At 48.0% G+C, this 15,016-nt stretch overlaps 1 protein-coding gene across 1 annotated transcript; it reads right to left on the reverse strand.

Annotated features, from left to right (window-relative positions):
• Positions 1-2,443: 2,443 nt before the first annotated feature.
• LOC311307210 (polyadenylate-binding protein 1-like 2) lies at positions 2,444-5,765 on the reverse strand (the record flags this gene model as incomplete). The annotated part of the gene is made up of 4 exons (XM_084436009.1): positions 2,444-2,449; positions 2,621-2,730; positions 2,816-2,953; positions 5,300-5,765. 4 exons carry the CDS (start codon positions 5,763-5,765, stop codon positions 2,444-2,446), a joined length of 720 nt encoding a protein of 239 aa, XP_084292135.1.
• Positions 5,766-15,016: the final 9,251 nt, after the last annotated feature.

Raw genomic sequence — 15,016 nt, forward strand, 5'->3', positions numbered from 1 at the left:
GGAGAAGTTAGGAGCACTGGATTGCATTGCATACACCAACCACTTCAAAATGTCACTGACCACTGACAGAGAAAAATGTAACTATGAACTAGAATGTGGCTGTCATAGTATCATTGTGTTCAACTATGATGTCATATCATTGTGAGACAATCTGTTACAGTATGGCCAAACTTCTAATTCTAGAATTGCCATGACTGACTCAAGTCAAGGAAGAAGTATTAATTATTTATATAGTTAGGTTAATTAAGTTTCTTATTATGGCCTGTGCAAAAAAAATAATAAAAATAACAAAATTAATATGACTAAGGCAACAAACTCATTTTGTCCTGATTCCCCTCCTTGAATAGAGTGTGTAATTCCGATTATATCAAATGCTATACTATACTAACGCTGGCTTACAGCCACGCACAAAAACACATAGACAAATGTAGGCTATATTGTTGAAAATATTTATTTCAGTACAACAAATGCAGTGTGTAGTTATGTAAAGGAATGTATGAGAAAAGCCTAGCACATTAAGATCAAGGTCCAGGTCAAATTACTTTAAAACCTGAGGTCATTCTTTTGCTAGTACGTTGTGCCAGCAAGTGTGCTTCATGTTCTGCTAGAGTGTTACCCAGGATGGTGGGATGTTTTTCAGAGTTCAAGACCTCTGTGTGGAGAGCTGTCCTTCTGGTTCCTGGTTGAAGGAAGGTTCTCAAGGGTTCTAGACTTCTGTGTAAAGAGCTGATCTTCTGGATCCTGGTTGAAAGTAGATTCTCCAGGGTTCTAGACTTCTGTGTGAAGAGCTGTTCTCCTGTCATCGTTCACATCCGTGCTACTCTCTGGTTGGGTCGTACATCAGCACCTCTAATCTCTCCAGCAGTAACATTGACCCTCTACTGACCTCACTGGACATGCTGAGGAGATCAATTAAAGGATAATGCTCGTTTTTGACAACCTGACAACCCTCTGTAATATGATCTTTAGAAACGTCTTTCGAAACGAAATAGCTTCCTCGCACAGCGCGCAATCGTTGCTCCAGCACGCTGTGCGCATGCGTGCTGGAGCAAGTGAGGAAGCTATTTCGTTTCGAAAGACGTTTCTAAAGATCAAATTACAGAGGCATGTGAAAAACCACCACATGATTATGCTATATGTAAGCACAACTAGCGATTCATGAAGACAGATTGATGAAAACAACCGCTTCGCGGCAGGAAATAGATTTTTAGAAACTGCATTCTAAGTGCCCCGACCACCGACATTACATGGATATACTTGGCTCGCGCTGGATTTTAAATTTCTTCTACATGCCTCCGAACTACACCAAAGTGATCTCGGTGAGTCAAACGTCTTATAATATGTCGTAAATAAGGTCCAGGTTGTCAAAAACGAGCATTGTCCTTTAAAGCAGCGTTGACCTCTGAGAATCACGTCCACATTCCCCAGGTGCATGTCCTGTTTCCTCTGTCAGACAGTGCAGACGTTTCCCAGCCTGTGAAAGGACTGGGAGACTCAGAAAACATTTGTTGAACAGCTCTGTACCAAAAGTTTGAGCCGACACCAGAGGCCGACACCTACATCAGGAGCCGTATGCTGAATGAAGCCATAATAAAAAGACATAGACCCGCGGTACATAACTGTTCACCAAATGTTTTACCACTATGAATGCCACCCAGTGTCTGAGCCACCCAGACCTTTCACAGGCTGGGACACATCTACACTGTCTGACAGGACGCCTGGACAACGTGGACGTGTTCCTCAGAGGTCAACACTGCTTTCAGTGGACTCTTCTACATGCCCAGTGGACAGTGGAGGGTCAATGTTACTGCTGGAGAGATTAGTGGTGCTGATGTACGACCCAACCAGAGAGTAGGACGGACGTGAATGATGCCAGGAGAACAGCTCTCCACACAGTAGTTTAGAACCCTGGAGAACCTACCTTCAAACAGGAACCAGAAGAAGAGCCCTTCACACAGAAGTCTAGAACCCTTGAGAACCTACTTTCAACCAGGAACCAGAAGGACAGCTCTCCACACAGAAGTCTGGAGCTCTGGAAAACATTCCACCAACTCGGGTAACATTCCAGCAGAACATGAAGCACACTTGGTAGCGCAGTGTACTAGCAAAATAATGACCTCAGGTTTTAAAGTAATTTGACTTGAACCTTGATCTAAATGTGCTATGTTAGAAATGTCTAGTGTCAAAGCTAACATGAGAATACACATGTTTGTATGTGTGTGTGTGTATGTGTGCACGTGTATGTTGTTGTTCTGTGTGTGTGTGTGTGTGTGTGTGTGTGTCTGTGGGGGGGGGGGGGTGCAGTTGTTCTGTGTGTGTGTGTGTGTGTGTGTGTGTGTGTGTGTGTGTGTAGTTCTGTGTGTGTGTGTGTGTGTGTGTGTGTGTGTGTGTGTGTGTGTGTGCACTGTCCGCACAGGCAGGCGAATATCCAAAACTGGATCTGTCAAATCTGTCAAAACAGACAATAGTAAGATTTTCAGTGCATTATCCTCACTGACAGTGTAATTCAGCCCAGAACATATATATCAGATAGATAAATTGATAGATCGATAGACAGACAGACAGATAGATAGATAGATAGACAGATAGATAGATAGATATATAGATAGATAGACTTTACCAGCTTTTTCTCGTTAATAAGGACGTTGATGTCCTTCAGACCTGAAATCACAATAGTGAAGCTCGAGCTCACTGATGCAGGGTTCAGCTGGACGTTAATGTCCGTCAGATCTGAAATCACAAAATTAATATTGTTTAACCTGCAAAATGGAGAGCATGAAAAAACAAATGGCTGTCCAGGCTGTTTTGACCTCACCCCATTCCTGTCTACGAGTAGGTCGTCCCGAGCCTTTCAGAGCACGGGTGGAGGAGCAGGAGTGTCGTGTCTGTCTCTCCGACCTCAGAGGCTTGTCTTCCTCCTTCAGCGCCAGGCCCATCGGTGGAGTTGAGGCAGCTGGGGCGACACTCTCCCTGAGGTGAGAGAGGCTCAGCTTGGCCTCCAGCTGCAGCGCTAGGTCGTTGACCTCCTCCTCGATTGTTAGGGAGGCCATCAGAGGTGGAGTGGGTTTACTGGCACCAATGGTGTGAAGCGTTGTGCTGGCAGGTCCACTGGCAGGAGGAGGGTTAGCCCCAGCCTGCTCCCTGACCAGAGGGTTAGCTCCAGCTTGCTCCCTGACAAGAGGGCGGCTCAACACAAGCTTGGTCTCCAGCTGAGGTGTCAAGTCGACTTCAGCCTCGAGTGTTGGAGAGGCCATCACAGGTGAAGCGGGCTTAAGGGCACTCACAGGAGCACGGATGTAGGAGCAGGAGTGCCCTGTCTGTCTGTCCTTCCTCAGAGGCCTGCCCTCTGCCTCTAGTGCCAGGCCAATTGTTGCAGTGGATGTAGGGGCAACACAAGGCCAAAAACCTGTCTTCCCACTCTCCCTGAGGCGAGGGGGGCTCAGCTTGGCCTCCAGCTGAAGTGCCAAGTCGTTGACCACCTCCTCGAGTGTTGGAGAGGCCATCACAGGGGGAGCAAGCTTAAAGGCACTCACAGGAGCACGGATGTAGGAGCAGGAGTGCCCTGTCTCTCTGTCCTTCCTCAGAGGCCTGCCCTCTGCCTCTAGTGCCAGGCCAGTAGGTGGAGTTGGTGCAGGGGCAACACAAGGCCAAAATCCCATCTTCCCACTCTCCCTTGGGCGAGGGGGGCTCAGCTTGGCCTCCAGCTGCAGCGCTAGGTCGTTGACCTCATCCTCAATTGTTGTAGAGATCATCTGAGGTGGAGTTTTCTGTTTCAATGAAAAGAAAGTCACTGAAGCTAATCCAATAATTTATTTGCTCATTGCTCATGGTATGTAAGTAAATCATGAGCTTGAGGTTCTCCCTCTTAAGCTCAGCTATAGAAATTGAGTATGGATATTGAGAAATGACAAGATCCTGAGAACCTTTATAGTGGCCTGGCATTAAAGAGTTGTCTGGTCTCAATAGAGAGTGGGTCTAGGTCCAGGACTGTACAAAACCAGATAAAGTTGACTGACCATGCTTACATGGTATATGAAATATAAACCTTTAGGGGGGTTACTTACCTTTTGGTAACCCGACATGGTCCCGTGTGGGCTGGACCAAGGCTCCATGTTGTGTTCTTGAGGGGAAAATTGGACGGTTAATTTAAATTAACTGGGGGCACAGGCTTTACAAGGGCTTTAAGTGTGGGTCAGGCAATTGGCAGTGAACCAGACAATTAACAGTGAACAGTCAACCAGACCACTACACTGACCCAGCATCTGCTTCCGCTGCTGTGGTGGAGTGGCAGCCAGAATGGAGGTCGTCCGAGACCTCCATTCTCTCGCACGCTCCCGAATGCCCAGCGGGTAGACAGCAGGACGAGCAGGAGCTGTAGGAGCCGAGGTTGGACGAGGGCCCATGGTCTGGGCGGAGACACACTGGATGGACGTGTGAGGGATGGCAGCCATGGAGGATCCAGAGGGCTGTGCAGGGGGGTTACTTACCTTTTGGTAACCCGACATGGTCCCGTGTGGGCTGGACCAAGGCTCCATGTTGTGTTCTTGAGGGGAAAATTGGACGGTTAATTTAAATTAACTGGGGGCACAGGCTTTACAAGGGCTTTAAGTGTGGGTCAGGCAATTGGCAGTGAACCAGACAATTAACAGTGAACAGTCAACCAGACCACTACACTGACCCAGCATTTGCTTCCGCTGCTGTGGTGGAGTGGCAGCCAGAATGGAGGTCGTCCGAGACCTCCATTCTCTCGCACGCTCCCGAATGCCCAGCGGGTAGACAGCAGGACGAGCAGGAGCTGTAGGAGCCGAGGTTGGACGAGGGCCCATGGTCTGGGCGGAGACACACTGGATGGACGTGTGAGGGATGGCAGCCATGGAGGATCCAGAGGGCTGTGCAGGCAGTTTGATCTCCATGCTGGGCATGGCACGCCTGACGGCCATTCGCTGCCTGTATCTGTTGGTTAGATACACCCGTGGCTGTTTCTTGGGCCGGGCCAGGGCCACATACAGGGGCTTGGTGGCCAGGATGCGTCCGTTCAGCGCTGCAATGGCCCGGGAGGCCTCCTCAGGGGAGGACAGACACACAAACCCAAAGCCCTTGCTGCGGCCGCGCTCCATCACGACTTTGGCACTAATGATGGTACCAAAGGGAGAGAACTCCTTCCTCAGTCGCATCTCATCAATCTCTTCCTTCAAGTTCTTTATGTAGAGACTGATGCCGGTACACTGTTGGATTTGGTCGCCCAGCTCGGCCTCTCGTACATTTCTGGATTTGAAAGGGCCAGCAAACACCTTTTTACCGTTGAGGAGCATGCCATTGATCCTCTTGATGGCCCTCTCAGCGTCCTCCGGAGCCTCAAAGTGCACAAAGCCGTAGCCCTTGGAGCCGTTCTCGTCACTCTCCACTTTACAGGAGAGGATGGTGCCGAAGGCGGAGAAGGTGTCATACAGGGCCTGGCTGTCGATGGACTTCTCCAAACCCTTCAGGAAGATGTTCCCAATTCCGTTGTCCCTCAGGGTGCGGTCGCGTTGAGACCACGTGATCCGGAGCTGTCGGCCCATGACTGTTTCATAGCTCAAGGTGTCAAGAGCGCGTTTGGCGTCAGCTGGCTGCTGGAAGTTGACATATGCGTATCTTGAGGAGCGCCTGGTGATCCTGTCTCTACAGACCCGGATAGAATGGAGTGTCCCCATGGGGCTAAATAAATCATACAGCATGGCCTCTGTCACGTCGGGGTGCAGATCCCCAATGTACAGGGAGGCCATGGAGAAGTTAGGAGCACTGGATTGCATTGCATACACCAACCACTTCAAAATGTCACTGACCACTGACAGAGAAAAATGTAACTATGAACTAGAATGTGGCTGTCATAGTATCATTGTGTTCAACTATGATGTCATATCATTGTGAGACAATCTGTTACAGTATGGCCAAACTTCTAATTCTAGAATTGCCATGACTGACTCAAGTCAAGGAAGAAGTATTAATTATTTATATAGTTAGGTTAATTAAGTTTCTTATTATGGCCTGTGCAAAAAACAAAAAAAAAATAAAAAAAATAATATGACTAAGGCAACAAACTCATTTTGTCCTGATTCCCCTCCTTGAATAGAGTGTGTAATTCCGATTATATCAAATGCTATACTATACTAACGCTGGCTTACAGCCACGCACAAAAACACATAGACAAATGTAGGCTATATTGTTGAAAATATTTATTTCAGTACAACAAATGCAGTGTGTAGTTATGTAAAGGAATGTATGAGAAAAGCCTAGCACATTAAGATCAAGGTCCAGGTCAAATTACTTTAAAACCTGAGGTCATTCTTTTGCTAGTACGTTGTGCCAGCAAGTGTGCTTCATGTTCTGCTAGAGTGTTACCCAGGATGGTGGGATGTTTTCCAGAGTTCAAGACCTCTGTGTGGAGAGCTGTCCTTCTGGTTCCTGGTTGAAGGAAGGTTCTCAAGGGTTCTAGACTTCTGTGTAAAGAGCTGATCTTCTGGATCCTGGTTGAAAGTAGATTCTCCAGGGTTCTAGACTTCTGTGTGGAGAGCTGTTCTCCTGTCATCGTCGCATCCGTGCTACTCTCTGGTTGGGTCGTACATCAGCACCTCTAATCTCTCCAGCAGTAACATTGACCCTCTACTGACCTCACTGGACATGCTGAGGAGATCAATTAAAGGATAATGCTCGTTTTTGACAACCTGACAACCCTCTGTAATATGATCTTTAGAAACGTCTTTCGAAACGAAATAGCTTCCTCGCACAGCGCGCAATCGTTGCTCCAGCACGCTGTGCGCATGCGTGCTGGAGCAAGTGAGGAAGCTATTTCGTTTCGAAAGACGTTTCTAAAGATCAAATTACAGAGGCATGTGAAAAACCACCACATGATTATGCTATATGTAAGCACAACTAGCGATTCATGAAGACAGATTGATGAAAACAACCGCTTCGCGGCAGGAAATAGATTTTTAGAAACTGCATTCTAAGTGCCCCGACCACCGACATTACATGGATATACTTGGCTCGCGCTGGATTTTAAATTTCTTCTACATGCCTCCGAACTACACCAAAGTGATCTCGGTGAGTCAAACGTCTTATAATATGTCGTAAATAAGGTCCAGGTTGTCAAAAACGAGCATTGTCCTTTAAAGCAGCGTTGACCTCTGAGAATCACGTCCACATTCCCCAGGTGTCCTGTTTCCTCTGTCAGACAGTGCAGACGTTTCCCAGCCTGTGAAAGGACTGGGAGACTCAGAAAACATTTGTTGAACAGCTCTGTACCAAAAGTTTGAGCCGACACCAGAGGCCGACACCTACATCAGGAGCCGTATGCTGAATGAAGCCATAATAAAAAGACATAGACCCGCGGTACATAACTGTTCACCAAATGTTTTACCACTATGAATGCCACCCAGTGTCTGAGCCACCCAGACCTTTCACAGGCTGGGACACATCTACACTGTCTGACAGGACGCCTGGACAACGTGGACGTGTTCCTCAGAGGTCAACACTGCTTTCAGTGGACTCTTCTACATGCCCAGTGGACAGTGGAGGGTCAATGTTACTGCTGGAGAGATTAGTGGTGCTGATGTACGACCCAACCAGAGAGTAGGACGGACGTGAATGATGCCAGGAGAACAGCTCTCCACACAGTAGTTTAGAACCCTGGAGAACCTACCTTCAAACAGGAACCATAAGAAGAGCCCTTCACACAGAAGTCTAGAACCCTTGAGAACCTACTTTCAACCAGGAACCAGAAGGACAGCTCTCCACACAGAAGTCTGGAGCTCTGGAAAACATTCCACCAACTCGGGTAACATTCCAGCAGAACATGAAGCACACTTGGTAGCGCAGTGTACTAGCAAAATAATGACCTCAGGTTTTAAAGTAATTTGACTTGAACCTTGATCTAAATGTGCTATGTTAGAAATGTCTAGTGTCAAAGCTAACATGAGAATACAAATGTTTGTATGTGTGTGTGTGTATGAGTGCACGTGTATGTTGTTGTTCTGTGTGTGTGTGTGTGTCTGTGGGGGGGGGGGGGGGGGTGCAGCTGTTCTGTGTGTGTGTGTGTGTGTGTGTGTGTGTGTGTGTAGTTCTGTGTGTGTGTGTGTGTGTGTGTGTGTGTGCACTGTCCGCACAGGCAGGCGAATATCCAAAACTGGATCTGTCAAATCTGTCAAAACAGACAATAGTAAGATTTTCAGTGCATTATCCTCACTGACAGTGTAATTCAGCCCAGAACATATATATCAGATAGATAAATTGATAGATCGATAGACAGACAGACAGATAGATAGACAGATAGATAGATAGATAGATATATAGATAGATAGACTTTACCAGCTTTTTCTCGTTAATAAGGACGTTGATGTCCTTCAGACCTGAAATCACAATAGTGAAGCTCGAGCTCACTGATGCAGGGTTCAGCTGGACGTTAATGTCCGTCAGATCTGAAATCACAAAATTAATATTGTTTAACCTGCAAAATGGAGAGCATGAAAAAACAAATGGCTGTCCAGGCTGTTTTGACCTCACCCCATTCCTGTCTACGAGTAGGTCGTCCCGAGCCTTTCAGAGCACGGGTGGAGGAGCAGGAGTGTCGTGTCTGTCTCTCCGACCTCAGAGGCTTGTCCTCCTCCTTCAGCGCCAGGCCCATCGGTGGAGTTGAGGCAGCTGGGGCGACACTCTCCCTGAGGTGAGAGAGGCTCAGCTTGGCCTCCAGCTGCAGCGCTAGGTCGTTGACCTCCTCCTCGATTGTTAGGGAGGCCATCAGAGGTGGAGTGGGTTTACTGGCACCAATGGTGTGAAGCGTTGTGCTGGCAGGTCCACTGGCAGGAGGAGGGTTAGCCCCAGCCTGCTCCCTGACCAGAGGGTTAGCTCCAGCTTGCTCCCTGACAAGAGGGCGGCTCAACACAAGCTTGGTCTCCAGCTGAGGTGTCAAGTCGACTTCAGCCTCGAGTGTTGGAGAGGCCATCACAGGTGAAGCGGGCTTAAGGGCACTCACAGGAGCACGGATGTAGGAGCAGGAGTGCCCTGTCTGTCTGTCCTTGCTCAGAGGCCTGCCCTCTGCCTCTAGTGCCAGGCCAATTGTTGCAGTGGATGTAGGGGCAACACAAGGCCAAAAACCTGTCTTCCCACTCTCCCTGAGGCGAGGGGGGCTCAGCTTGGCCTCCAGCTGAAGTGCCAAGTCGTTGACCACCTCCTCGAGTGTTGGAGAGGCCATCACAGGGGGAGCAAGCTTAAAGGCACTCACAGGAGCACGGATGTAGGAGCAGGAGTGCCCTGTCTCTCTGTCCTTCCTCAGAGGCCTGCCCTCTGCCTCTAGTGCCAGGCCAGTAGGTGGAGTTGGTGCAGGGGCAACACAAGGCCAAAATCCCATCTTCCCACTCTCCCTTGGGCGAGGGGGGCTCAGCTTGGCCTCCAGCTGCAGCGCTAGGTCGTTGACCTCATCCTCAATTGTTGTAGAGATCATCTGAGGTGGAGTTTTCTGTTTCAATGAAAAGAAAGTCACTGAAGCTAATCCAATAATTTATTTGCTCATTGCTCATGGTATGTAAGTAAATCATGAGCTTGAGGTTCTCCCTCTTAAGCTCAGCTATAGAAATTGAGTATGGATATTGAGAAATGACAAGATCCTGAGAACCTTTATAGTGGCCTGGCATTAAAGAGTTGTCTGGTCTCAATAGAGAGTGGGTCTAGGTCCAGGACTGTACAAAACCAGATAAAGTTGACTGACCATGCTTACATGGTATATGAAATATAAACCTTTAGGGGGGTTACTTACCTTTTGGTAACCCGACATGGTCCCGTGTGGGCTGGACCAAGGCTCCATGTTGTGTTCTTGAGGGGAAAATTGGACGGTTAATTTAAATTAACTGGGGGCACAGGCTTTACAAGGGCTTTAAGTGTGGGTCAGGCAATTGGCAGTGAACCAGACAATTAACAGTGAACAGTCAACCAGACCACTACACTGACCCAGCATCTGCTTCCGCTGCTGTGGTGGAGTGGCAGCCAGAATGGAGGTCGTCCGAGACCTCCATTCTCTCGCACGCTCCCGAATGCCCAGCGGGTAGACAGCAGGACGAGCAGGAGCTGTAGGAGCCGAGGTTGGACGAGGGCCCATGGTCTGGGCGGAGACACACTGGATGGACGTGTGAGGGATGGCAGCCATGGAGGATCCAGAGGGCTGTGCAGGGGGGTTACTTACCTTTTGGTAACCCGACATGGTCCCGTGTGGGCTGGACCAAGGCTCCATGTTGTGTTCTTGAGGGGAAAATTGGACGGTTAATTTAAATTAACTGGGGGCACAGGCTTTACAAGGGCTTTAAGTGTGGGTCAGGCAATTGGCAGTGAACCAGACAATTAACAGTGAACAGTCAACCAGACCACTACACTGACCCAGCATTTGCTTCCGCTGCTGTGGTGGAGTGGCAGCCAGAATGGAGGTCGTCCGAGACCTCCATTCTCTCGCACGCTCCCGAATGCCCAGCGGGTAGACAGCAGGACGAGCAGGAGCTGTAGGAGCCGAGGTTGGACGAGGGCCCATGGTCTGGGCGGAGACACACTGGATGGACGTGTGAGGGATGGCAGCCATGGAGGATCCAGAGGGCTGTGCAGGCAGTTTGATCTCCATGCTGGGCATGGCACGCCTGACGGCCATTCGCTGCCTGTATCTGTTGGTTAGATACACCCGTGGCTGTTTCTTGGGCCGGGCCAGGGCCACATACAGGGGCTTGGTGGCCAGGATGCGTCCGTTCAGCGCTGCAATGGCCCGGGAGGCCTCCTCAGGGGAGGACAGACACACAAACCCAAAGCCCTTGCTGCGGCCGCGCTCCATCACGACTTTGGCACTAATGATGGTACCAAAGGGAGAGAACTCCTTCCTCAGTCGCATCTCATCAATCTCTTCCTTCAAGTTCTTTATGTAGAGACTGATGCCGGTACACTGTTGGATTTGGTCGCCCAGCTCGGCCTCTCGTACATTTCTGGATTTGAAAGGGCCAGCAAACACCTTTTTACCGTTGAGGAGCATGCCATTGATCCTCTTGATGGCCCTCTCAGCGTCCTCCGGAGCCTCAAAGTGCACAAAGCCGTAGCCCTTGGAGCCGTTCTCGTCACTCTCCACTTTACAGGAGAGGATGGTGCTGTCCAGGAATTTACATCCAAACACCTTAAATCTTTGTCCTCAAGTCCCTTGCAAACCCTAGTTTCAATCTCCCCCTTTGTAAATGTAAAACACCTCAACTCTCCCCCTTTGTAATTGTAAACTCCTCTGCCTCGCTCTTTTGTCCAAGTCAGAAAGGCCACACCTTGTCCTTCCTGCCCTGACTCAGACCTTTGTCTATATTCAAAGCCATATTCAAAGTGAGTTTCATCCCACATTCCTTTCTTTCACTGTGTGATATCCGTCCCCTCACGATGACGCATAGACAACTCAGCCAATCAATATCCTAGAAAGACTTACCTGTGTTTTGACTGAATATAAGCCAGGGCAGAAGTGACTGACTTCACTTCTCTGACAAACCACCTTTGTTTGCGTTGTTCAGGAAGTCCTTGCGCTCGTAATGTTTTCCACAATAAACCAGACTCAACCTTTTGAACGTATCTTGGTAAATCTTTGGACTAGACCAGTCTAAAATACTATCACAGTTTGGCGACGGGGATGGGATCACTGCCTGCGTGTTGCCGGGATTCCAGTGGATGAACTGATCGACAGACGTGTCGGTCCATAGTGGGCGTTGGAAAATCAATTTTCTCTCTTGCGCTAGAGCGCACGGAGAGATTATTTCCTCAGTTCTTCCACTGGATTCTTGAAGCTCACAGGTACGTTTAAACGAACCCTCTTATGGGTTGAGTTGTATTTGCCTTGATTTGGTTCAGCTTGTTGGTCTGGATTGTTTGAAAACAGGAACCCCAGCGTGGGTATTTAGTCCTACCGAGGGTAGGAAGAGCATGGTTGATGTTTCGTTTCAAGAACGATACCAACTAGCTTAAGCCTCATTGTTGATGTTTCGTTTCAAGAACGATACCAACTAGCTTAAGCCCCGTTGTTGATGTTCGTGTTAGCACGATTGCCAACTAGCTTCGAAGTGATTGTTGATGTTCGTTGAAGAACGATTACCAACGAGATGGTAGCTACGGGAGCGATTGGTGTTTCCAATCCGCGTTTCTTGGAGAAACGTTGTCCCTTTGTTCCCGGGTGACTTGGTAAACATAACGAGGAGTTGGCTTTGACCAGGTTGGTAGACCTAACGAAAGTTGGCTTTGACCAGGTTGGTAGACCTAACGAGCGTTACCTTTGACCAAGTGGCTGTACAGTATTTTTGGTAGGATCTAGACGTCCAGTTTAGCCTGGACCGAGATTGCTAGTGCAGCCGAGCATGCTTGTTGTAAACGTGGGCCTTTGTTTCATGTTTGTGTGTTAAGTCGTATATTAGTCGTTTTTGGTCGTCGTTTGGTCGTCCTTTGTTTGCGTTCCCGTGTGTCTGCTACGTTCTCTCTTGCATGTGCACGGGGGGTTGGTCGTCTTATGTGTTCACTGTTTGAGCCTCGGCTCTTGATTATTGTTTGTTATGCGCGCCATGGATCCAGGTAAAGTATTGTTTTGTACACTTTTTAGACTGTTAAAATTCTGCTAGATTCCAGTAGGCTAGCTGGTTGCCTAGGAGACGCAGGAAAACACTGTCCCGGTGATCCGCCATTGAGCCAGAGGAGTGAGCCAGAGGAGAACAAAGAACTTCGCTGACTGGGTGAGTACTAAGCGAATTTTAATGTGTCTTTGTTTCTTTCGAAATTGTATTCTTTCCCGCCGTGAGTTAACCATAAGGTTTCCTTTCTTAGGCTGCGTCGTGATTATTAGGGAGTTGTTTCTTTAAATTTCCCCGCGCACAACCATAGACCACATCCGGGTCATACATGCAACATTTTGGGATCACCACTAGGTGTCCCTGTAACACTAGCTATTAAAATGGCTAGAGGATGTAACCGAATTCTACTGCTAAACGTCTAGCCTGATGAGATTGTTGTGCTAAAGCATTTTCGATTTCTTACATCCACATCTGACATTTTAGTGTTAAATTCTAAAATTCTAAGCAGCTAGAGGTGGTTGAGATGATTAGGTTAAGGGAAAAGCCTGTTAATTCTATAGCACCCAACCAGGCTGTTGCTGCTCCCGCATTTAGCCACGCCCCTTCTCTCTCCCCTCTACAATACGAGTTAAGCGCGCCCCTTTCTACGAGGTATTCGGCCGAGCAAAAGCAGGACAGGAAGAAAGAATTGGCTAGAGCCATCTCTGAGGCTAAGTTAAATTTGGAACAACTACAAATAGCTAGTAATAGTCTGGAGGAACCGCAACTCCTAGCCCCAATGGTACGATGCCCGAACCCTAATCCCCGACCGTCTCAAACAGATGATGCCTGGACCCCTGAAATCAGGGTGTACAGACCGTGGCGTTCAGACGAACTCCGTGATGTTGCTAAAACCTTGCCCGATCCAACCAAAGACATGAACGAGTTCGAGAATCTTTTTAACAGTTTAGTTCGAATGTATGAGCCTCACGCCGAGGAAATCGCCATGATCATGCGACAAGTACTTGGGTTAAAATGGATCGAAGTAAAAGACCCGTTTGATATTACGTTGCCTTTTTCTCATGTCGATTTTACTGCACAAAACGCTGCGCTGTTGAACAGAATCAAAACTCGATTCCCTAAAAAGATGGATTGGGACCGTATCACGTATTGTAAACAAAATTCCGATGAGCAGTTCGAGAAATTTTGGGAAAGACTGGAATCCGTCTTCGCGTCACACAGTGGCATGGACAAAGCGAACGCCGATTATAAAAAGATTTTGAAACAACAGTTAATGAATAACTCTCTCTCCTCTTTGTCTGACCAAGTGAGGATGATATGCCACACCTGGGAATCAACTTCTCTCGGGGAAGTTGTTGATCATTTCCGGTATTCCGAACGCCTCCGACATTACATTGAACAACGGAATTTGAAAAAAGTCAAGGATGGTGCCGCTAGATTTCAGGCTGCTCAATTGAGACAATTAGACATTCAAAATAAAGGTGCAGGTCTGAAACAAAAACGGGGACGGCGACAAAGGGAGAATAGGCAACGTAGCAGTAGGTCTAAGCATGTTCACAGGTACAGACAGAGTGAGAAATATGAGGCATGTTTTCATTGTGGTCAATATGGTCACTGGATTGAACAGTGTCACAGTTACCGCAAGCTGAATGAAAGGGAAGAGCCTCCGTTTTGGGGTCGAGCGCCACCTGCTGGAGTTCCCTTGAACAACCCATAAGGGAGATTTAAACTAGCCAAGATAGAGAGATTTTTTTTTTTGACAGGGTTTTGAATAGGTGTTTGATTCAGGAGTTTGTTTCAATAGTCAATGAATGGCCATAAGCTGTTCGTTTTATGCATTCTACTGTATGAATTTCATTCATATAATGATGTGTTTTTTGAGGAGTTGGCATTAGGCCTTCCCCTCTGCTATTGAACCCAGTCTGTGTTTGAGTTTTATTTTTCAGGTGCTATGGACCCTGGGGGGCAGGTCTTTGAGGAGCCTGGATCATGCCTTCCTGGGGACATTGGAACCTGCTGTTTGTCTGTTTAACTGTTTGTTTTGTCTCTCTTTCTAATATGTAGCTTAAGACATAAGGTTTGTGCATAATAGTGGGGGGAATAGATAAGAATTGCCAGTGTCTTAATCTGAATGCAGCATCTCATAACCCAATTATATTTTTTAAAATGGTTATGTTAAATATCTCATGTTTATAGTTTGAGGCACATTCATCGGGCCTGAGTGTTTTTTCTGAGTGGTTTTTTTACAGACAACTGTCGTTCCGGGAATGATGGGTGAATGCCGAACCAGGAGACGGGCACAGACCGGAGGTGGAGATGGAGGTTAGGGAGGGGGATTGGGCACCCCTGGACCTAGCCTCCAACAGACGGGGGCGGGACCGCAAGGTCCCAAAAGGGCACGTTAAAATCTTCATATAGTGCTG

The sequence above is a fragment of the Borostomias antarcticus genome (assembly GCF_949987555.1).
Source record: "Borostomias antarcticus genome assembly, chromosome: 3".
In the NCBI taxonomy this organism is placed as follows: domain Eukaryota; kingdom Metazoa; phylum Chordata; class Actinopteri; order Stomiiformes; family Stomiidae; genus Borostomias; species Borostomias antarcticus.